Source organism: Ailuropoda melanoleuca, chromosome 11 (genome assembly GCF_002007445.2).
Source record: "Ailuropoda melanoleuca isolate Jingjing chromosome 11, ASM200744v2, whole genome shotgun sequence".
Lineage (NCBI taxonomy): Eukaryota > Metazoa > Chordata > Mammalia > Carnivora > Ursidae > Ailuropoda > Ailuropoda melanoleuca.
Genome location: NC_048228.1, coordinates 78771192 through 78794828, shown reverse-complemented (window position 1 = coordinate 78794828; position 23637 = coordinate 78771192). Strand labels below are relative to the sequence as shown.

The following is a 23637-nucleotide window of genomic DNA, read 5'->3' as shown; positions in this document are numbered from 1 at the left end:
GGGTGCTGGTCTGAGAGTCCAGCCCGCTCCCCAGCACAAGGGGCTATTGCTTCCCGGCGCCTGAGCGCAGAGGCTCCCTCCCCCTTCCCTTTATCTTCCTATATCTGTGCTCGGATTCACAGCTCCCCGCTTCGTACCTCAATACTCAGCACTGGAGATGTTCATTTGTAGAGATCCAGATGTATCTTCCTGCGTCTCAGGCTGATTCTGTGGGTGTTCAGAATGGTCTGGTAGATATCCAGCTCGACTCGGACCAGCTGAGAAAGGGTTGCCTACTCCTCCTCCAGCTTTTCTCCTCCTTGCAGAAAGTGGTTGCCTCTCTGTTCAGAGTTTCTGCTACTCTTTTCTTCATTCTCCAGTTGCATTCATAGGTATTCGGAATGGTTTGGTAGCTCTCTCGCTGAATTCCTGGGACCAGACAAACTTTAGGTCTCCTGCTCCTCCGCCANCCATCTTGGAACGCCGAGCTGGAGCTCAACTCCTGTTTTAAACTGGGTTCCTTGCAGAAAGTGGTGGCTATTCTTCTTAGAGTTGCTGCTATTCTTTTCTTCATTCTCCAGTTGAGTTTGTAGGTGTTCAGAATGGTCTGATAGCTATCTAGTGGCATTCCTGGGACCAGACGAAATTTAAGCCTCCTGCTCCTCCGCCATCTTGGACTCCTCCCTCTGTAGCTGTCTTCTGAACTACATATGAATAGAACAACTCCCAGTGCCCAGCTAAGGATAAAAGAATTGAACAAAGATTTCATCTGCTGCCCACCACAGCAGAGACAAGAGCTTAGGGTTTGAGTTCAGTCAAATTAACTGCCTTCTAAACCAAAAGAATTAATACTCTTTGGATGAATATAATAGAATCCAGATTGCCTACACTATATAATTCACACTATTCAACATAAATCCAAAATAACCAGACATACACACACAAAAAAGTAGGAAATGTGACCTGTGATGCTTCCTTTTACCTGTAAACTTGCCTGGGCCACAAAGTACCTAGATATTACAACAAACATTATCCTAGTGTTTCTATAAAGGTGTTTTTGGATGAATATAACATATAAATCAATAGACTGACTAAAGGAGATTCCTCTCCCTAATGTGAGTGAACCTGATCCAATTAGTTGAAGGTCTGAAGAGAACAAAAGGCTAACCCTCTCCCAAATAAGAGAATTCCTCCTTCCTGACTGCCTTCAACCTGGGACATCAACTATTCCTGAATCTCAACCCTACTACCCTTGTCTAGCAGGCCTGAGCCTACAATTAAACTACTGGCTCTCCTAGTTCATAAGACTTCAGACTCACACCTAAACTATACCATCGGCTATCGTGAGTCTCCACCTTGCCCAACTGTAGGTCTAGGTACTTGTCAGCTCATGTAATCACATGCATCAATTCTTTAAAATAAATCTCCTTCTAGATTCTATTTCTCTGGAGAATCCTAATACAGATTTTGTTACCATGATATGGAGTTGTGCAGTAAAAAATACCTAAAATATGGAAGTGGCTTTGGAACTGGGTTATGATGAAGGCTAGAAAGTTTTTGATGTGCCTGCTTAAAAAAAGCCTAGGACTTCTGGTCCAAGATGGCAATGAACTCACCTCCACAGGACACACCAAATCTATACCTATTTATAGAGCAATTCCTCCTGAAGAACTGAGGGTTGACTGAAAAGCTTCTGCACAACAAAAGATAGAGAGACCACATAGAGAAAGGCAAGAGAAACAGAGACAGAGTAACGAAACAAACCCCCACCCATCACACTGTGAACTGCATTAGGGACAGATAGTACTGAGGGACCATAAGCAGATTATCATCCCTGGGGCAGAGAAAAAAGGCCATGGTTTAAAAGAGTAACTAGATTACAAAGAATTCAGCTCTAGAACTCCACGAAATGGCTGGGGGAGCTGCTGGAACTCTCTCCAGGTTGGAGCGGTCAAGGCTCCACCTTGACAGCATGGATAGAAGCAGGGTCCTGGTGACTTGCTAGCATATCACCTCAATAAACCCCAGGACCCATCTCACACCAGCCCTAGACCCCCCACCCATGTGACCCCAGCACAACACACACGACATCCCTGGTCAGCTCCCCCGTACGGTGCTAGCTGTCTTGCCAAGGTGACACAGGCACAAGGCACCCCAAAACACCACTTTTGCTCCAGACAACTTGGCAGGGCAACCCCGATGCTGAACTCCCCAAGAACACACCCGTTTTGGCTCCAGATGACTCACTAGGGTACCCACTATGTGCAATGCTTGGGGACCACCCTGCCCATTCCTGCTTCAGACCCAGACAACTCACCAGGGCACCCCTACACAGAGTACCCCAGCATACCGCAACTTGCATATACTTCAGCTTCAGCTGTTCTCAGCACAGAGAACCCTGAGACCATCCTGGCCCATGCCCATTTCAGCTTCAACTGTCCTACTAGGGCACTCTGTGCGCAGAGACCCCTGGGACCACCCAGCTTGCACCTACTTCAGCTTCAACAGTCCTGCCAGGGCACCCTCTATGCAGAGAGCCCTAGGACCACCCCAGCCCACACCCACTCCAGCTCAGGCCATCCCACCAGGGCACCCCAGCACAGAGTACCCCAGGACCACCAGCTACAACTTCAGCCAGCCAGCCAAAGTCACCAGGCACATGCAGCTACACAGGGAATGACCATACACAAGATTATTCCTTCAAGTTTACGAGAAATATCTGTTCCACCTAATTCACAGAAACAAACACGGAAAGTCAAGCAAAACGAGAAGACAGAGGAACGTGCTTCAAATGAAAGAAGACAAAGCCTCAGAAAAAGAACTAAATACAATAGAGATAACCAAGCTATCTGCTAAACATTTCAAACTTCAAAAAAAAAATCTTAATGATCATAGAGATGCTCACCAACTGGAGAGAAGAGTGGATGAATTCAGTGAGAACTTCAACAAAGAGAAAATATTAAAAAAGGACAGGCACTGAAGAATACAATAAATGAAATGAAAAATGCACTAGAGGTAATCAACAGATTAGAGAATGCAGAACAGATCAGCAATCTGGAAGAGAGACTAAGGGTAAGCACCCAAGCTATACAGCAAAAAGGAAAAAGAATTTTTTTAAAAAATGAGAACAGGTTAAGGATCTCTTGGAAAACATCAAGCAAACAAATAGTTGCATTATAGGGGTCTCAGAAGAGAGATAAAGAGCTTCCCAAATAAACAAAAATTAAAGGATTTCATCACCACTAAACCGGCCTCACAAGAAATGTTAAAGGGCTTCTTTACGTGGATAAAAAAGGCTCTAATTAGAAGAAAATTATGAAAAAAAAAAATTCACTAAGCAAACACAGTAAAGGTAGTAGAGCAATCACTTACAAAGTTAGTATAAAGGTTAAACGACAGAAGTAGTAAAATCAACCATATTTTAAAGTTAATTAAGAGGACTCCCATAATAAAAAGATGTAAAACCTAACAACATATATATAAAAGGTGGACAGAGGGGAGGAAAATTAAGTTGTTTTAGAATGTGTTCGATCTTAAGTGATCACCAATGTAATACAGACTACCACATGTTATATAGGAACCTGATGATAACCACAAGCCAAAAACCTATAACAGATACACGAAAAATAAAGACAAGCACAACACTGAAGAAAGTTATCAATCACAAGGAGAGCAAGAGAACAAAGAAACAGAGAAGAACTACAAAAACAATTAGAAATCAATTAACAAAACAGCAATAAGTATATATCTATCAATAGTTACTCTAAATGTAAATGGCCTAAATGCTCCAATCAAAAGACACTGGGTTAAAAAAAAGAAAAAAAAAAAAAAAGACAGGGGCTGGTAGAGTGGATAACAAAAACAAGACCCATCTATATGCTACCTACAAGAGACTCAAGTCAGACCTAAAGACACATAAAAACTGAAAGTGAAGAGATGGAAACTAAAAAAATAAATAAATAAAAATAAAAAATAAAATAAAAATTCAGTATTCAAGTATCATACGCAAGTATTGCTAAAAAAACAACAATACTCGATCAGACAAAACAGACTTTAAAACAAAAACTGTAACAAGAAACGAAAAATGGCATTACATAAAGATAAAAGGATCAATCCCACAAGAGGATATAACAATTGTAAATATCTATGCATCCAACACTGAAGCACAGAAATGCATAACACTAATATTAAGAGATGTAAAGGAAGAAACTGACAGTTTTACAACAATAGTAGGGAACTTTAACACCCCCTTTACATCAATGGATAGATCATCCAGGCAGAAAATCAATAAGGAAACAGATTAGATGGACTTAATAGATATATACAGAACATTCCATCCAAAAACAACAGAATACATATTCTTTCCAAGTGCACGTGGAACGTTCTCCAAGATAGGTAACATGTTAAGCCAGAAAATAAGTCTCAATAAATTTAAGAAAACTAAACTCATTATCAAGCATCTTTTCCAACCATAATGGTATGAAACTAGAAATCAATTACAAGAAAAAAAAGTGGGGAAAAAACCAGAAACATGTGGAGTTTAAACAACATGCTACTAAACAACTGATTGGTCAATGATGAAACCAAAGAAGAAATTAAAAAATATATGTACTAGTACTGGAAGTCCTAGCCATAGCAACTAGACAAGGAAAAGAAACAAAAGGCATCCAAATTGGTAAAGAAAAAAATTGTCACTACTTGCAAATGACAAACTATTCATAGAAATCCCTAAAAATTCCACCAAAAAAACATAAGAATAAATTAATTTAGTAAAGTCACAGGACAGAAAAATATATAGAAATCTGTTGCATCTCTATATACTAATAATGAAGTATCAGAAATAGAAATTAAGAAAATAATTCCATTTACAATAGAACCAAAAAGAATAAAATACTTAGAAACAAATTTATTCAAGAAGATGAAAGGTCTGTACTCTGAAAACTATAAAATAGATGAACAAAACTGAAGATATCACAAATGAAGACATCCAGGCTCATGATTGGAAGAATATTATTAAAACATCCATACTACCCAAAGCAACCTACAGATTCAAAGCAATCCCTATCAAAATGCCAAAATCAATTTTCAAAGAACCAGAACAAAAAATACTAAAATTTGTATGGAACCATAAAAGACCCCAAATAGCCAAAGCAATCTTGGAAAAGAAGAACAAAACTGGAGGTTATCACAATCCCACATTTCAACATATACTACAAAGCTGCAGTAATCAAAATAGTATGGTACTGGCATAAAAATAGGCGCCTAGATCAATGGAACAGAATAGAGAGCCTAGAAATAAACCCACACCTATATATTGAATTAATCTACAACAAAGGAGGCAAAAATATACAATGGGAAAAAGACAAGTCTCTTCAACAAATGGTGCTGGAAAAATGGGCAGCTACATGCAAAAGAATGAAACTGGACCACTTTCTTACACCATAAACAAAATAAACTCAAAATGGATTAAAAACCTAAATGTTAGACCTGAAACCATAAAACTACTAAAAGAAAACACAGGCAGTAATCTCTTTGATATCAGCCTTTCAGCAATCTTTTTCTAGATGCCTCCTTCAGCAAGGGAAACAAAAGCAAAAATAAAACTATTGAGACTACACCAAAATAAAAAGCTTTTACACAGCAAAGGAAACCATCAACAAAATGAAGAGGCAACCTACTGAATGGGAGAAGATATTTGCAAACAATATATCCAATAAGGCATTAATATCCAAAGTATATAAAGAACTTCTACCACTCAACACCAAAAAAACCCCAATAATCTGATTAAGAAAATGGGCAGAGAGGGGCGCCTGGGTGGCACAGCGGTTAAGCGTCTGCCTTCAGCTCAGGGCGTGATCCCAGCGTTATGGGATCGAGCCCCACATCAGGCTCCTCCGCTATGAGCCTGCTTCTTCCTCTCCCACTCCCCCTGCTTGTGTTCCCTCTCTCGCTGGCTGTCTCTATCTCTGTCAAATAAATAAATAAAATCTTTAAAAAAAAAAAAAAAAAAAAAGAAAATGGGCAGAGAACCAGAAAAGACCTTCAGATGACCAACAGACACATCAAAAGATGTTCAATATCACTGATCATTAGGGCAAATCAAAACCACAATGAAATATCACATTATACCTGTCAGAATGGCTAGAATAAAAAAGACAAGAAATAAGTGTTGGTGAGTATGTGGAAGAAAAAAAAAAAAAAACACTCATGCACTGCTGGTGGGAGTGTAAGCTGGTGCAGCCACTGTGGAAAATAGTATGAAGGCTCCTCAAAACATTAAAAATAGAAATGCATACAATCTGGTAATTCCACTACTATTTATCCAAAGAAAACAAAAACACTAATTCAAAAAGATACATACACCCCTACGTTTACTGCATTTACAATAGCCAAGATATGAAAGCAACCTAAATGTCCATCAATAAAGATGTCACACACACATTAGTCAGCCATAAAAAAGAAAGAGATCTTGCCATTTCTGACAACTAGAGAGTATTATTATACTGAATGAAGTAAGACAAACAGCAAAAGACAAATACCATATAATTTCACTTGTAAGTGGAATCTAAAAAAACAAAATGAATGAACAAAACAGAAACCGACCCATAAATATAGAAAACTAACTGGTGGTTGCCAGAGGGAAGGGGGTTGGGAGCATGGGCAAATAGGAATGTGGAGAGTGAGAGGTACAGGCTTCCAGTTATGAAATGAATCAGGCATGGGGATGAAAGTTATAGCATAAGGAATACAGTCAGTGATATTGTAATAGTGTTGTATAGCTATGGATGACAGCTACACTTGTGAGCATAGCGTAACACAGAGCTGTTGAATTATGTTGTTGTACACCTGAAACTAATATAACACTATGTATCAACTGTACTTCAATAAATAAATACATGAAGAGAAAAATTTTGTAAAATGTAAATGTAGGCTCCTCTGAAGGGACTGTTGGTTGTAATACGGATGTTAAATGCACTCCAGCAAGGTCTCAGGGACAAAAGAGAAGAGCTATAGTGCAAGCTTCTATCATCTTAGAGAATATATATATCATAAATAGAATGCTGGTAAAATATGAACATGAAAGACCATTCTGGTAAGGATTCAGACAGAAATGAGGAACAGATTGTTGGAAATTGGAGGAAAAGGCAATCCTTGTTATAAACTGGCAAAGAACTTGGCTAAATTGTGTTTTAGTGCTTTGTGAAAGATAGAACTTGTGAACAATGAAATTGAGTATTTAGCTGAGGAGACTTCGAAGTAAAATGTTGGAAGGTGCAGCCTGGGTCCTCTATAGTAAAATCCAAGAGGAGGGAAATGAACTGAATTGTTAAGCAAATACGAACCAAGACTTAAAAGATTTGGAAAATACTCAACCTGTCTATATTGCACAAAATGAGAATGCACGTTATAAAGAGAACACCAAAAGTGTGGCTGGACTATCACTCAATAAAGAGATGATGGAATTACACAAGCAAAAACACAGCTAGTCTGAAATGAAAAACAAAATGAAGGACAGACAGACTTCTTCATTCTACAGGACAGGACAATAGGCTAACTCACTACAAACCTGCACTATTCTCCAAGAAAAGGAGATGACAGTGATTCAGAGATCATCAGGGCTGTCTTATTCCTTGTTTCAACGATCAGCCTCCACCCAGAAGCCTTGGGAGTACGACCACCCTGCAGAGCTGTGGGGGTAGGACCACTGCTCTAGAGGATCCAGAAGGCAGGGCATGAGAGCTAAGGAAGATTTTCTCGAGCTTTAAGATCTAATAGAATTTGCCCTGCTAGGTTTTGGACTTTTTTGGGACCCATCTCCCCTTTCTTCCTTGTGATTTCCCCCTTTTGAGATGAATATGTCTATATTCTATGCCTGTCCCACCACTGTATTTTAGAAACACATACTTGTCTGGTTTTACAGGCTCACAGATGAAATTTTGCCTCAGGATGAATCATACCTTGAGTCTCGCCTGTATCTGATTTAAATGATATTTAGATAAGATTTTGGACTTTGGAGTTGATATTGCAATGAATTCAGACTTTGGGGGACTGTTAAGATGGAATGAATGTATTTTGCATGTGAGAAGGATATGAATTCAGGGGGCCATTGGCAAAATGTTTGGACTGAATGCTTGTATCCCTCCAAATTCATATGCTGAACCCTTATACCCTCATGGTGGCTACGGAGATGGAGTCTCTAGAAAGTAATTAAGATTAAATGAGGTCGTAAGGATGGGACTCTGATCTGATAAGCTTAATATCCTTAGAAGAGATACCGAGAGCTCACTCACACACATGTATATACACATACTCACTAGCTCTCTCTCTCCCCATGTGCTCACAACAAGAAAAGGTTACATGAGGACCTGGCAAGAAGGTAGCCATCTACGATCCAGAAAAAGAGCTCTTGCCAAGAACTGAATTGGCTGGAACCTGAATCATAGACTTTTAGTCTCTAGAACTATAAGAAAATAAATTTCTGTTGTTTAAATCATCCAGTCTATGGTACTTTGTTACAGTAGCCCAAACTAATACTTGAGCCACAGACTCAAGAGAAAAAGCATTTAACAGAGACTAATCCTAATATGTTAGTATTAGAAGACAAAGTTTGAAGCAGCTATTATAACTACATTCAAGAACATAAAAAAGAGAAATAAAAAGTATGAAAAGGAAACAAATGGAAATTCTAGAATTGAAAAATACAACATTCACCATAAAATATTCACTAAATAGGCTTAACAGCAAATTAGAGAGGAAGAAATAGTCAGTGAACCTGAAGACAGTAACAGAGAAATTATACAATCTGAAGACCAAAAAAGGATAAAAATGAACAAGCCTTGATGAGCTTTGAGACAATATCAAAATTCTAATATGTGTATAGTTGGAATCCCAGAAGAAGAGAAAGAGAATGAGGCAGATATATATTTGAAGAAATAATGGCAAAGAGTTCCCAAATTTGGTGAGATTTATAAATTTACAGATTCAAGAAGCTCAGAAACCATAAACAGCATACACACAAGAACACACACCCAGGCATACCACAGTCAAAGCTAAAAACCAAAGGTAAAAATGCTAAAGGCAGCACAAGAAAAACAATACATAATGTACTAAAGAAAATACAAATGACTCCAAGTATCTCTCCAGAAAAAAAGAGACCAAAAGACAATGGAACATCTTTAAAGTGTTGAACCAAAAAACTGCCAATCCAAAATTCTATAACCAGCAAAAATATCCTTCAAGAATGAAGACAAAATATATTCTTAGATAAACAAAAACTTGCAGAATTTGTTACCAAAAGACCTATACTACAAGAAATGATAAAGAAAACTCTTGAGGTTTAAAAACAATGATATAACATAGAAATTCAGAAATTCTTATCTTCAATAAGAAAAGCACCAGAAATGGCAAATATGTGGGTAAACATAAAAGATCAATTTTTTCCTTTAAATTTATTTAAAATCTGTGTCTGTTCAGAGCAGAAATTATTACACTGAATGTGGAGTATTAACATACGTAGATATAATACACGACAACTAAAACATAAAAGATGAAGTAGTGATAACAGACCTGTAGAGTTGCCAAATTTTTACATTTTACAGGAAGTGGAATAATGTTAACTCAGAAACACTACTGCAGCCATTGCATGCTTTCTACAGTGACACTGCATCTTAACTTCTCTGAGGCCCAAGGAAGACAGAGAAAAGAATAAAGCCTTCCTCCAAAACCTTTCGTCGCCAGAAGTCCAACACCTTTCACTTGGGTCTCACGTCTCTAAGAACAAACTCTGGTCATAAAATGCAAAGTTTTAACTAAAAAGGGTTCCACCTCTACTTCAGAAAAATGAGCAACAAATGCAGTCAGCTACATTAATTAGAAATACACTTATCTTCTTCCTCTGCAAAATGAGTTGAAATCCATATTTACCTCAGCCTCCCAACGTATCAAGTCTAGGAACTGAATTTATTTAACTTTTTATATAATTCAATATTGTATCTGAAAAACTGACCTTGATTTCCTTTATTCCTTTTTTTGCTTTTAAAGTTTCTTCAGCGGACTTTGTTTTCTCATTCTTCTTTATTGTTTCAGTTACGGGTTTCTTTCCACTTGGTATAACCCCAAAGAATTTCCGAATATCCTAAAAGCAAAAAAGGACATGGGTAAGCAAACATTAACTGCACAAAATATGAATTTCAACCACAAAAAGGGACAGCTCTACACACACACTGGTTTACCTTCAATAATTTCTTCATAATGATATAGTTCCATGTGTGCAACAGCATTCATTTCACATGCAAAAGTTAACTGATAAAATTACCTGAGTTAAAAATAATTTGCCTAATGAAAAATAATATTAATTCTCAGAATTTGGCCAAAAACAGGACAAAAATAAGCAAGTGAAATTTTTCTTAACAACAGCACAATTACTAAAGAGGCAAGAAACGAGTACTGCTCGTTCATAAGTGCATATACTCATCCCACCACCCCAGGCAGAGCTATGGAGAAGACAAATGTTGAAGAGTATAATCCTTGCCCAGGGGATCTATACTCCAGTCTGAGAGAAGGATAACTCTCACAACCCTGATCATTTAAGACCTTAATAACTAAAAACCTCAGAAATTATTTTTCTTTATATGATTTTTCCAAATTCTGAAAAAATATTTTGATTACAATATTCTCTTTAATTGCTCTATTCCCTTGTTACACTGAATTAAAATGTAATCATAATGAAACATTTACAATGTGGGGCGCCTGGGTGGCACAGCGGTTAAGCGTCTGCCTTCAGCTCAGGGCGTGATCCCGGCGTTATGGGATCGAGCCCCACATCAGGCTCCTCTGCTGTGAGCCTGCTTCTTCCTCTCCCACTCCCCCTGTTTGTGTTCCTTCTCTCGCTGGCTGTCTCTATCTCTGTCAAATAAATAAATAAAATCTTTAAAAAAAAAAAAATTTACAATGTAATTTACAATTTAAATCACTCACTTTTATCTTTTGCATACATATCCTTCCCTACTAGTTTAGATTTTAGCTCTGAAGAAAGTATGTTGTAGAGAATGGGAATAGACCTTAGAATCGGAAAGCCTCGTTTGGAATCTCTGTCGTAGTGATTTTTACGTGTGACCTTGGGCAGGTTACCTTAATCTGTTTTCCCATCAGTAAAGTGGAACTCATACTACTTATACTTTATGAGAATTAAATTTGGCTCAGTAAAAAGCCTCCCTCCCCCTCATTTATAAACTATTATCCCTTCATATCACTGACACATCTCTATTTGCAATTACCTCTGCTCCCAGGCAAGGATATAAGGAATACAGAATAATGAAATCTGAATAAGGATCTGAATTCCTAAGAATGGCATTCAAGAGCCAGGTGTTCTGCTCTTCCTATCCTTAATGGTTATATTTCTGAGTTTTCAATCCTTTTTACCTGTTCCAACCTACCTATTATAGTGAGGAAAATGCCTGTTAAAAGTACCTTGTGAAGTATAAGAAAGTCAACAATTATTTCCTAGATCCTGGCAGTAAATGTCATACTCTTAAAATGTCAAAAATCCCAAATAAGCATGTTATGCACATGCACACAAACAGCCTTGTGTCTAAGCAAATAAACAAAGTAGATGAGGTACACAGACACCTAAAGTTTTTTTAATAAGATTATAGACTTTCCTGGTTTTATGTTCTCTTTTGTATATTTCTTAATATACAAAAGTCACAAACCCATCCTGATAAAATCTAAGTCTAAAAAATACTGTTTACAAAATGGATACCTCAGCTATGAAATTAAGACATTTGTGTCAGGTGCTAAAGAAAGATGGACAATAACGAAAGCCACAGTCTTCCATATAATTTGCAAAAAATTGGGTTTGAGGTTGACAACCACTTACTTTATTGCTTCTGGAGGAAATGAAAGTTTCACATCAGAGTTTCACTTTTAAAATTACCAAATGATTCTTCATTCAACAGTGATGACTGCACGTGCACACTGCACAGCATGGCACAGCATGTGCACCATGGAAATACCAAAACTCAGTATTAATAATCAGGTTAAAGTCAGTGCTGGTTTTCAATCTGTATTAGGACAACAAATGCTTAAAACCACAAAGAGAAAGAAAACAAAACATAATTCAGGAAATGGAACTGTTGGTTATATTGAGGCTCTCTGATTTCTGTCTGTTCCATACTGCCACCCCTCAGCATTGTTAACTTTCCTTCCCAAGTAATCCCTTCTATTCACATCCCCTTTCTCTTCCTTTATTTTTTTTAAAGATTTATCTATTTGAGAGAGACACGGAGGTGGGGGGTGGAACGCAGACTGCAGCAGACTGCAGCACGCTGCGTGCAGAGCCCCATGCAGTGCTCAACCTTCACAACCCTGAGATCACCACCTGATCCAAACCGAGAATCAGACGCTTAATCGCTTAACCAACTGCACCACCCAGGCACCCCTCCTTTCCTTTATTCTACCCTATTCTCTCACTCCCCGCACCCTTATACTCTGATGGCAGCACAACAGTTAAAGAAATTACAGCATGATCTAATTCAATATAAATTGAAAATTAAAACTTTTGGAAAAGAATTTTCATCAGCATGAAAGCCAATCTATTCTACCTTTTTACAATTACCTCCAACGTGAGCAGCCATCATGTATATAAATATCTTTTTATATAGGTCACTAATTTGGCCTCAATTTAGAGAGTGACTTCACCTTACTCCTTAACATTTCCTGTCTAGTATTCCCAGTTTTCAAAGATTTCATGAAATGACAAGCAGGTCTAGCAGCTAATCATACTCCCAAACGATGGATCTAAGACCACTTTTCCCTGCAGAGAAGGATTCTTGCAGAGTATACAAGTGGAAAAAGGAACAGATTTTCAAACTTACTTTTATAATCTTGGCAAAGGGAAAGCCTAAGCAGAGAACCAAGGCTAGAAACCACCCATAAAGATTTGACCACATAAAAAAAAGATGCCATAATCAAAAGTTAAAATACAAACTAACTTGAAAATATCTACAACATGTTATATATAAAAAGGTTCCTACAAATCAATAAAAGATAGCTGAGTAGAAAAATGAAAAGCTACCACAGCAAATTATTTTATTTTTTTTAAGATTTTATTTATTTATTTGAGAGAGATAGCACAAGCAGGAGGAGCAGCAGACAGAGAGGGAGAGGGAGAAGCAGCTCCCCGATGAGCAGGGAGCCCGGTGCAGATGCGCAACTTGAACCCAGAACCCTGAGTTCATGACCTGAGCCGAAAGCAGACACTTAACCAACTGAGCCACCCAGGCGCCCAAGCAAATTATTTTAAAAATGCAAATAACCAACAAACAATAAGAGATGTTCAACTTCACAAATAATATACAGATAAGCTGGGGCACTTGGGTGGCTCAGTTGATTAAGTGGCTGCCTTTGGCTCAGATCATGATCCGGGGTCCTGGGATCAAGACCCGCATCGGGCTCCCTGTTCAGTGACGAGTGTGCTTCTCTCTCTCCCTCTGTGATCTCTCTCACTTTTGCTCTCTCTCAAATAAATAAATAAAATCTTTTAAAATAAATAAACATAAACTGAAACTGGATTATTTTTCTCTAAATGTTAAAACATTAATAATGCCCAGATTTGTCAAAGATATGGGGAAACATGCTCACATACTACACTGCCATAAAAGTGAAAACTGGCATACTGGAAGACAAAAACCACTCTGAAGGACAGTCAGCAATACTCCTCAAAATTTTAAATGAGCACACCCATTGTCCCAGGAATGCCATCTCTAAAAGAAATGATAAAAGAAAATAACATTATTTTTATTTGAGGAAACCAAAAAAAAAAAAGGAGTAATTCTTATTTTCTTCAATAGTTATTAGTTGAACAAAAAGATAAGTTCAAATAAGGCAAAAATTTAGGCAAAAATCACATCAAAGTTAAAATAAATTTTAGCACAGATAGTTAATAACAAGTTTTTCATGCTTTTACTTACAGCTACTAGACATAGATCTATCTCTTTTGATGACTCTAGAAGGTATGCAGGGCAAACAGAATATCTCCATTTTACAAATGAGTAAGTAGAATTAAGTCAAACACAGGCTTTTTGTCAGTTTTGCCATTTACTACTGGTCATTTGGGATGTATTACTTCTCTGCCTCTTAGATACCTCATACCACTTGCCTCATAAAAGTCCTGTGAGAATTGATAGTACACTAAAAACCTCCAAAATGGAACCTAGTCCTCTGACTCCACATCTCTTTCACAGTTTTTCACTTGACCATGACTGTCCCTTCGTAGTTTCCCTATAACTCTAAGGATCTATGCAAAAGTAGCCATACACCACAATTAGCAGTATAGCCTTTCCCTTCTCATTCCTAATATATTTGTATGTTTACAGGCAGGCCTTGTGCCAGGGACTCAGAACACAAACAGGAAAACGGCCTCACAAAGCTACCTGAGAGGCAAATTCGTACCTGAAGAATTCGATACAGAAGAGTGCTAAGACAGAGCTTATCGCTAAACTAAAAGAGCACCAGGAGCCTAACAACAGAGAGCCTTTGGGGCAGCTGCCTGAAAGAAGCAACACCTGAACTGAGTCCTAAAACAATTAGTAGGAGATAGCTTTATTTTTTAAGTAACCTAACCTCTACCTCCAACATGGGGCTCCAGCTCGTGACCCCGAGACCAAGAGTCACAAACTCCACCAACTGAGCCAGCCAAGTGCCCCAGCAAGAGGCGCTTTCGATAGTCCTATAAACCTGAGCTTGAAGGCACTGCTCTAAGTTCCATACAGCAGGCTTGTTCATCTCATGATAGGGCCAGCACCAGAGATAAGTAAATGCTTATGATACTGGTTGAACGCATGGGGCACCTGGCAGGCTCAGCCAGTGAAGCATGTAGATCTTGATCTTGAGGTTTGAGTTTGAGCCCCATGTTGGGTATGGAGATTACCTAAAAATAAAACCTTAAAAAAAAAAAAATCAGTTGAACACATGAGTAATCATTTCTAAGGTCACTGACCTTCACACCTGGGCTCCAAAAGAGAGGTTCTTGATTATGTAAAATGAAACTCATGGTAGATTTATTTTTAAAGATTAAGTATTAAAATAATCTTTAATTGAGGGGCACCTGGGTGGCACAGCAGTTAAGCGTCTGCCTTCAGCTCAGGGCGTGATCCTGGCGTTATGGGATCCGAGCCCCACATCAGGCTCCTCTGCTGTGAGCCTGCTTCTTCCTCTCCCACTCCCCCTGCTTGTGTTCCCTCTCTTGCTGGCTGTCTATATCTCTGTCAAATAAATAAATAAAATCTTAAAAAAAAAAATGTATTTTAAAAAAATNGTGTTCCCTCTCTCGCTGGCTGTCTCTATCTCTGTCAAATAAATAAATAAAATCTTAAAAAAAAAAGTATATGTATTTANTAAATAAATAAATAAATAAAATAATCTTTAATTGAAATTAATTTGTTGCTATGACTTTACCTATTGCTTTGGCTTTAAGAAATTTTAAGTAGATATTAAATTAACTCTTATTGTATATTATTTCTGAAGTAAATTATTAAAGTTGACCTTCCGGGGCACCCGGCTGGCTCACTCGGTGAAGCATGCGACTCTTGATCTGGGGGTTGTGAGTTCAAGCCCCATGCCAGGTGTAGAGATTACTTAAAAAATAAAATCTTTAAAAAAAATAAAAATAAAGTTGACTTCTATAATTGACCCTTATAATATGGTGGTACTCTCTTGTCATACTATAATATTGCGGCTACAGGAAAAAAAAAAGTGCTTTCACTTTTAGTTCATTATTTCCTCTTCCAATTTGCTTTTAGCCAAACGAGTTACCTTTTAGAAATCACATATATCTCTCTATATAATTGATGTTAATGATACAGCCAAAACTAGCACAGGACTCAAAAAATTTTCTAAGATACCAGTGAGTGAAAGGGTGGTCTGAAAAATTTTTAAATAATAACAGGTTCTAACCAGGAAGAATTTTAAGAATCTGCATCAACTTCCTTCCTTCCTTTCTTCATTCATTCAATCATTCTTTCAACAAATATTCACTGAGAGCCTTCTATGAGCCAAGAACTATTCTTGGTGCTTGGAATAAACAAAACAGACAAAAGTCTCTGTTATTGTGGAACTTTCATTTTATCTTCTGCTCTGGGTCTTTCCGACTTTAGGGGGGGAAAAAAGTGTAACACAGAAAAGAGTAGATAAAATAAAGCACAGCAAGGGAATAGAAATGGAGAATATATGATTAGGGGAAATATCTACCTCTCCTACTTGCTCTGGAATCAACTCAGTCTACCTGAGAGGTTGCTACCAAGACAGTGAAAAAACCCATTTCCATTCTTAGTTGTGTTGAGGAAGAGCTGTAGAATTCTGAAGCCATAGTATGTGTACCATATGAGCCTCAGACTACTCTTTAAATAAAATACTGTATCACAAAACATTTAATTAAAGAGAAAATGTAAATTAATAATTTAGATTTTAAAAAATAAGTTCTCCTTCAAACCTACAAAATTGAGATAATTGAAACATTTAAAACTCTTTATGTCTGATCTAATGGTTTATTTCAACATTTTGACATTTTCACCAAGGTTAATGTAGTCTGATTATGGTTTTTATTCATCCAGAAGTCAACTTCTTACAAGTGACTTCTAATCTAAAAAACTGAATTTAACCTACTTAAATGAAGATTGAAATTAAGTTCAAATCAAAAATAGAACTACCAACCTAAATGTTCACTGACAGATGAATACACAAAGATGTGGTATACACACACACACACACACAAATATGGAATATTACCCAGCCATGAAAAAGAATGAGAGCTTGCCATTTGTGACAACATGGATGGACCTAGAGAGTATTATGCTAAGTGAAATAAGTCAGACAGAAAGACAAATACCATAATTTCACTTATATGTGGAATATAAAAAACAAACAAAAAGCATACAAAGACCATAAATACAGAGAACTGGTTGCCAGAAGGGAGGGAGTTCAGGGGATGGGTGACGGAAACTGAGAGATACGTGCTTCCAGTTATGGAATGAATACGTCACAGGGACAGAAGTACAGCATAGAGAATATAGTCAATGGTACTGTAATAGTGTTTTATTGTGACAAACAATAGCTGCCACACTTGTGAGCACAGCATAAAGTACAGAGCTGTCAATTCACTACGTTGTACACCTGAAACAAATATAACATTGGGTGTCAACTACACTTCAATTTAAAAAATACACAATTTTAAAAAAAAAAAATAGGCCTATTACATAATACTGTATTTCTCTAGGCTACATTATTCATTGTCATTAAATGTTCAACAGATTAGCTATAAAGTAGAGAGGGCTAGAGATGTTTCCATATCAGTAAATTTTATTCTAGTTGACTTCTCTTTTATTGGAAATACAAAATTTATTTGTACTTCTTCATTCACCAAATTCTTATTGAAAATGTACCATATGCCGGGCACTATACAGCAGTTCTCTATCCCTGTGGCCCCTATCCTCGCAGAATTTGTATGCTAATATAAGAAGCTGTCAATAACAGGTTGACGATTTATTAATATCCAAAAAGGAAACACTAAACATACGAGGTTTTTTTTATGCTTTTGTGGATCTGACAAAAGCTATGAATATTTTCCACAGAAATATGCAAAAACACATTATAATACAAAAATATATAAGGTCTTTATATTCCTGGCACAGAGCTCCAAAAACCCTTTCCTAAGTGACAGGAGTATCCTGCTATTTACAATCAGCCTTTGGATCACATCTAAGTTTATGCTAATGAGGCAACTCGGGATGGGGACTGGTCACTAGAAAGGACAAGGATAGGAACTCTCCACCCCATCCCTTGGTCTACAGGGAGAAGAGGAAGGTTGAAGACTGGTTTATAAAAACTCACGAACAAGCAAGGTTTGATGTTTCAATAGCTTCTGGGTGGTGAACATATCAAGTTGCTGGGAAGATGGCATGCATGCTGTATCCCCCAACCTCCCATATCTCACCCTATGGATCTTTTCCATTTGGCTGTCCCTGAGTTGTGTCCTTACAATAAACTGGTAAATATTAATTAAAGTGTTTTCTCAAGTTCTGTGAGCCATCCTAGCAAATTATCAAACCTGAGGAGGTCCTGAATAGCCAATTTAGAGCCAGTCAATCAGAAGTATAGGTGGCCCACAACTTGCACCTGGCTTCTGAAGTGGAAGCAGTCAACGGGACTGAGCCCCTTGTGCAGTCTGTGCTAACTCTGAATAGTGTCAGAATTGAATTGTATTGTAGGATACCCAGTTGGTGTCAACAGAACTAAAGAATTGATTGGTGTCAGAAAACACCCCCCACACACACACACACACAAACAACTTTGCATGTAATCCAAAATGCAGGGTTGGGGCATCTGGGTGGCTCCACTGGTTGAGTGGCCAACTCCTAATTTTGGCTCAGGACGTGATCTCAGGATCCTGGGATCAAGCCCCACAACAGGCTTCGCACAGAGAGGGGAGTGTGCTTCAGGATTCTCTCTCTCCCTCTACCCCTCCGCCTGCTTGCTCACTCAATCACTCTCTCTCTCAATAAATATTTTTTTATGCAGGGTTTTCACCTGAAACCTATTAATGGTTCCCCATGAACCCAAAATTAAAAACTTCTGATTCACATATCCTGTGCAAGCTAACTCACATTCATCTCAACCTCAGTACCACCTATATATACACTGATACCTTCTAAATCTTGTGTCTCCACTCCTCCTCTAAGCTCCATATCCACAAACCCAATAGTCTGCCAGATACACCTCTGTCCAAATGCCCCAAAGATGCTCCAATTCATAAAGTCCACAACTAAGCTTATGTTCCTCTGGACTCGCTTTTCTCCTTTTATTCTTCACCTCAATGCATAGCACCACCATTTGCCCAAAAGAGAAAAATGGACACTGTTTTTCCTCCTTGATCTGACTCTCCACCTATTCATCCCACCTAACCTATCTCCCAAATACTGCCATCCCCCTCCCTCTATTTCTGTTGCCAGTGCCCAGATTCAGTGCTTCATTTATTTACTTATTTACTAAACCCTTAAACAGGACTTGCTCTGTGCCAGGCAATAATTTAAGCACTTTAAAAATACTAACTCATTTAATCCTCATAACAACCCTATGAAGTTTTTTAACTTCAATTCACTGATGAAAAAATTGAGAATGCCAACAAGACATTCTCTAGTAAAGTTTTGAAATTTAAGAGGCTCTTAAATGTAAGCAAAAAAAAAAAAAGACTTCTTGCATTTTCTACCTTAAGGTGTAACTAACAATTCTACAACTCTATTAGAGAGAAGCATCATCTAGCAGGCAGCCCAAATGCAATTTTAATATACATAACTCAAGACAAAGTATCAAACTTTGTGAAGTACTCAAAAAAAACCAAACAAACAAACAAAAAAAAAAACATGCATTTGTAGAGTCCTTTACCCGCACCAAGAAGTTTCCAACTTGGTTGGTTATAAATCTATCAGAAGAGTTAGAGATGGAAAAAAATTTTTTTTGGCAATAAACACTGCTAAACCCACAGAGAAGTAAGCTTTCGTAATGATCTTTAGCTTTAAAAGGTCAAAGTACAAAAGCTGCTATATATTTACTTTGAAGTATAACCAAAAACCTCTAATTACTTATTTCCGCTGCTGATGAGCTCAACCAACATACAAGTTATATTTGTCTATCAAAAATGCAAAAAGAAAGCAAATTATGTCACTCTGTTCGCTTATCTTCAGAGGGTACAGAATTTTATGCAAAATAGGTATTGCAGTGCTCTGGAGAGTAGTTGCCAAAATATTGTATCTTGACTTCTCTACTCTGAAAGTAACAAAGAAATATAAATATTTGATTTATATTTTTAAACCACCCATCAAATCCACAAGCAGAAATTGATCATCACCAAATTCACAAAATCTGTCCAAATGTAAGAATCTTCTATCCTGAAAAACACTAAAATACAAAATTGTATATCTGACTAATATACACAATGATTTAACTGGTAGCAGCACAGCAGAAACAAATTATGAAATAAAGAATTTAAAACTACATTAGGGCTTTACGCTTTGAAAGCAAAGTTGGTTGTTGGGATGCTTTCCCCAGAGATCAGGAAAAAGACACAACCACTCCCATCACTTCTACTCAACCCTGTGGAGGTTCCAGCAAAAGCTCTTAGTCAAAAAAGAAAAAAAAGAGAGAGAGAGAGATAAAAGGCACCTAGAATGGACAGGACGAAGTAAAACTATCTCTATTTACGATGAAATGATCTTATATAGAAAAAAATCTTAAGGACTCCACTACAAAAACTATTAGAATGAGTTCAGCAAGGTTGCAGGATACAAGATCAACATACAAAAGTCAATTGTATTTTCTCACTCTTGCAATGAACAATTCAAAATTGAAATTAAGAAAATTATTTAATTTATATCATCAAAAAGAAAAAAATACTTAGAAATAAACTTAATAAAAGTGTAAAACCCATACTCTGAAAACTATAAACATTTTTTAAAGAAACTGAAAACCTAATCAAATGGAAAGACAGCCCATGTTCATGGATCAGAAGATCTTCTATTGTTAAGATGGTAATACTTCCCAAAATGATCTACAGATTCAACATGATCATTATCAAAATCCCAGCTGGCTTCTTTGCCAATTCTAAAATTCATATGGAAATTCAAGGGACCCAGAACACAAGACATCCTGAGAAATAACAAAGTTGAAGGACTTAATACATCCTGATTTCAAAACTTACCACGAAGGGGGGGGGGGGGCTTACCACAAAACTACAGTAATAAAGACAGTGTTACTGGCATTAAGACAGATATATGGGGGAAATAGAATGGAGAATCCAGAAAAAAAAAAAAACCCTCACACTTACAGTCAACTGATTTTTCACAAGGGAGACAAGATAACTCAATGGGAAACGAACAGTCTACAAATGGTGCAGGAACAACTGAATAATCATATGCAAAAGAATAAACCTGAACCCCTACTACACATGCTATACAAAAATGAACTCAAAATATTTCAAAGTTAAATGTAAGAAGTAAAATTCTTGGGCATAAGTCTTCATGACCTTGGATTACGCAATGGTTTCTTAGATAAAAACCAAAAGCTCTGAGGAAGTGATGATTGAAGCTTGAATGATGAAATAAAGGTAGATATGCAAGGAAGGATCTGGAAAAGGAGAGGAATCAACAAGAACAAAAGCTGGGACAGAACCAGCATAATATATTCAAAAGACAGAAAGATAAGAGAGGCAGGTGGGGGCCTTATAGGCCAACTACTAGTATATATGGCAAAAGCCACATTTTAATAGGGTGACAGCACTACTCCAGGTGGAGCACTCATACAGTAAACTACAATATGAAAGGCATCCCCTAGAATGGGACATGAAGCAGCTCAGATGTATTTAGACTTGACAGCTCTTCAAACAGGCTATCCTCTAGGTCTCATGTGTGCTTAATTCAACCTTATACATATTTTCAATAATTATACCAGCCACTGAATTATATATGCTGACTTCTTTAAAATGGCAGCTCAGGTTTTATTCACATTTTGAGCAAATAATTAAATTCTCAAAGCAATCCAAATTGTTTACATGGCTTTTTATTTTTAATTTTGTTTCAATTCCTTTAATAGACATTATGTTCACATGGTTCAAAATTCAAGAGTAAAAAGTCTCCCCCCCATCCTGCCTCTCAGATATTTATTTCCCATCTTTGGAGGCAACAAATGTTATCAGTTAGTTCCTTGTGTATCCTTCCAGACTGGAAGCAAATATGTATATATTCTTTACTCTCCTTCTCCACATAAAGTGAAACATACTTTACTTACTGTCCTATAGCTTCCATTTTCACTAAATTATCCTGACATTTGTTTTATATCAAGGTATGAAGTTTTCTCTTTGTAATGCTTGTAGAGTATTCCATTTTGTGGATACACTATTTTATTCCTCTATTAATAACTTCAATTAGAAAATATTTGAGGGAAAAAATGTAGCTCCCAAGGCAAAAGTTGTTAACAACTATGGAAGGGCTTCAAAAGATATGGAAATCCTCTTAAATGCTGTGTATATGCCCATTTCTGTGGGCAAAAAATTTGCATACCATTCACCACATTATCAAAGATAACTGACTCCCTAAAGAACTACTGTACTACAATATAACTTGTGCACAGATGTTCAATAAACCTATGCTGAACAGAATTTTAGTCTGGAATTCGCTAAATTTTGTACTAGAGACAGAAGGACCAAATTAAATACCAATATAATCAAAAATTCTTATCTATGTTATAGAACTTTTTTCTTTTAACAAACAGCAAAACTGACCCATCTGACTCCTACTTCTTTTCCAAGAAGGGCTTTATTTTTCAACTGCATTGTGAACAAGAGTACTAAGATAGAAAAAGAACCAAAATTTAAAGTATATGAATGATCAAAAGTTGACTATACAAGACATTTTTCACCATAACTGACATCAGAGGCATCTCTGATGCCCCTAACATTCCAAAGACTGCTTCCTAAGAAAATCAGATCATTGGTAGTCACATAGTAGTATAATACCTCCACATGCCAGGTTTCACAATAGAAGTTTTACCATATTATCTTGTTTAATTCTCAAGACAATCACCTAGGGCAGCTATATTTTGCCGCTTTGCAGTTAAGAAAAACAGTCTTAAAAAAGTTAAAGTTAAGCTATTTACTTAAACCAAATAAAACCCATCACCACAAAACTACTAAGCGGCAGAGCAAGACGAAATCATCGCCTCACTCTTACCTTCAACACTCCAAACTTCATCAACTTTCCACAATACCATAGTGCCTTAAGTCCAAAATGTAATTATCATTTTAGGGAAGCAGTATAATGTATTGGTCAGAATTCTAGTTCAACCACTTATTAGTTGTATGACAAACTGTTTAAACTCTAAAAGCCTCCTTTAAAATCTGTAAAACTAGACTGCTGTGAGGTTTAAATGAGAAAAGGTATATAAAGCCAACAGCTCGCATACTGGTAGTTGATACAAGGGGGCTATTATTTTATCCCTCTTTGAGAAAAAACACAAAGGGCTGCAAGGTTTCCCAATTTGGCAAAGAAATTTTCCCTCCAGAATGCTGGCGTTGTGACAAATAAGCTAAAAAAAAAATAGCTTAAAAAATTATGTCTGGTTATGAAGCAGATCCTGGCTTAATGGAACATCATAAATTGTCCTTTAAATAAATATTTCAAACACATACCTGTATCTATTGCCATCCAAGCATGAAGGTCTGTTTTGATAGCTGCATAATCACTTCACTCTCAATTTATACGCTTTATGCAGAATTATACAGAGGTGGTTTTTTTTAAAGATTATTTTTAACATGAGGTGATAAGCGATGACAGCTGTCAAATATATTACATCTGTTTTTACCTCCTGTGTTGTGTTTTCCCCCCCTGGTAAACCGTGTTATCCCTTCAACTTCTATGAACTCCTTTAAAATGGTTATGTGATGAGCTTTTCATGACGCTATTAATGACGAAAGTTGAAGGCCTAAGACAACTTACTCCTAAGAAAGGAAAGTTTGTTACATTCTTCTCCGCCCTGATCCGAAGCTTGAAATCAATGCTCTCGGCAGGACGAAAACAGAGGTTTGGGGCAACGCCAAACAGGAAAACAACTTTA

The 23637-nt window shown here is 37.1% G+C and overlaps 1 protein-coding gene across 2 annotated transcripts in view; it reads right to left on the bottom strand.

Annotated features, from left to right (window-relative positions):
• Window positions 1–23637, bottom strand: part of RFC1 (replication factor C subunit 1) — an 86843-nt gene that overhangs the window by 62591 nt on the left and 615 nt on the right. For both annotated transcript variants that reach the window (XM_011232243.3, XM_034671935.1), the window contains exon 2: window positions 9986–10114. In XM_011232243.3, the coding sequence (XP_011230545.3) occupies window positions 9986–10114 (129 nt within the window). The remainder of the gene's footprint in view (window positions 1–9985; window positions 10115–23637) is intronic.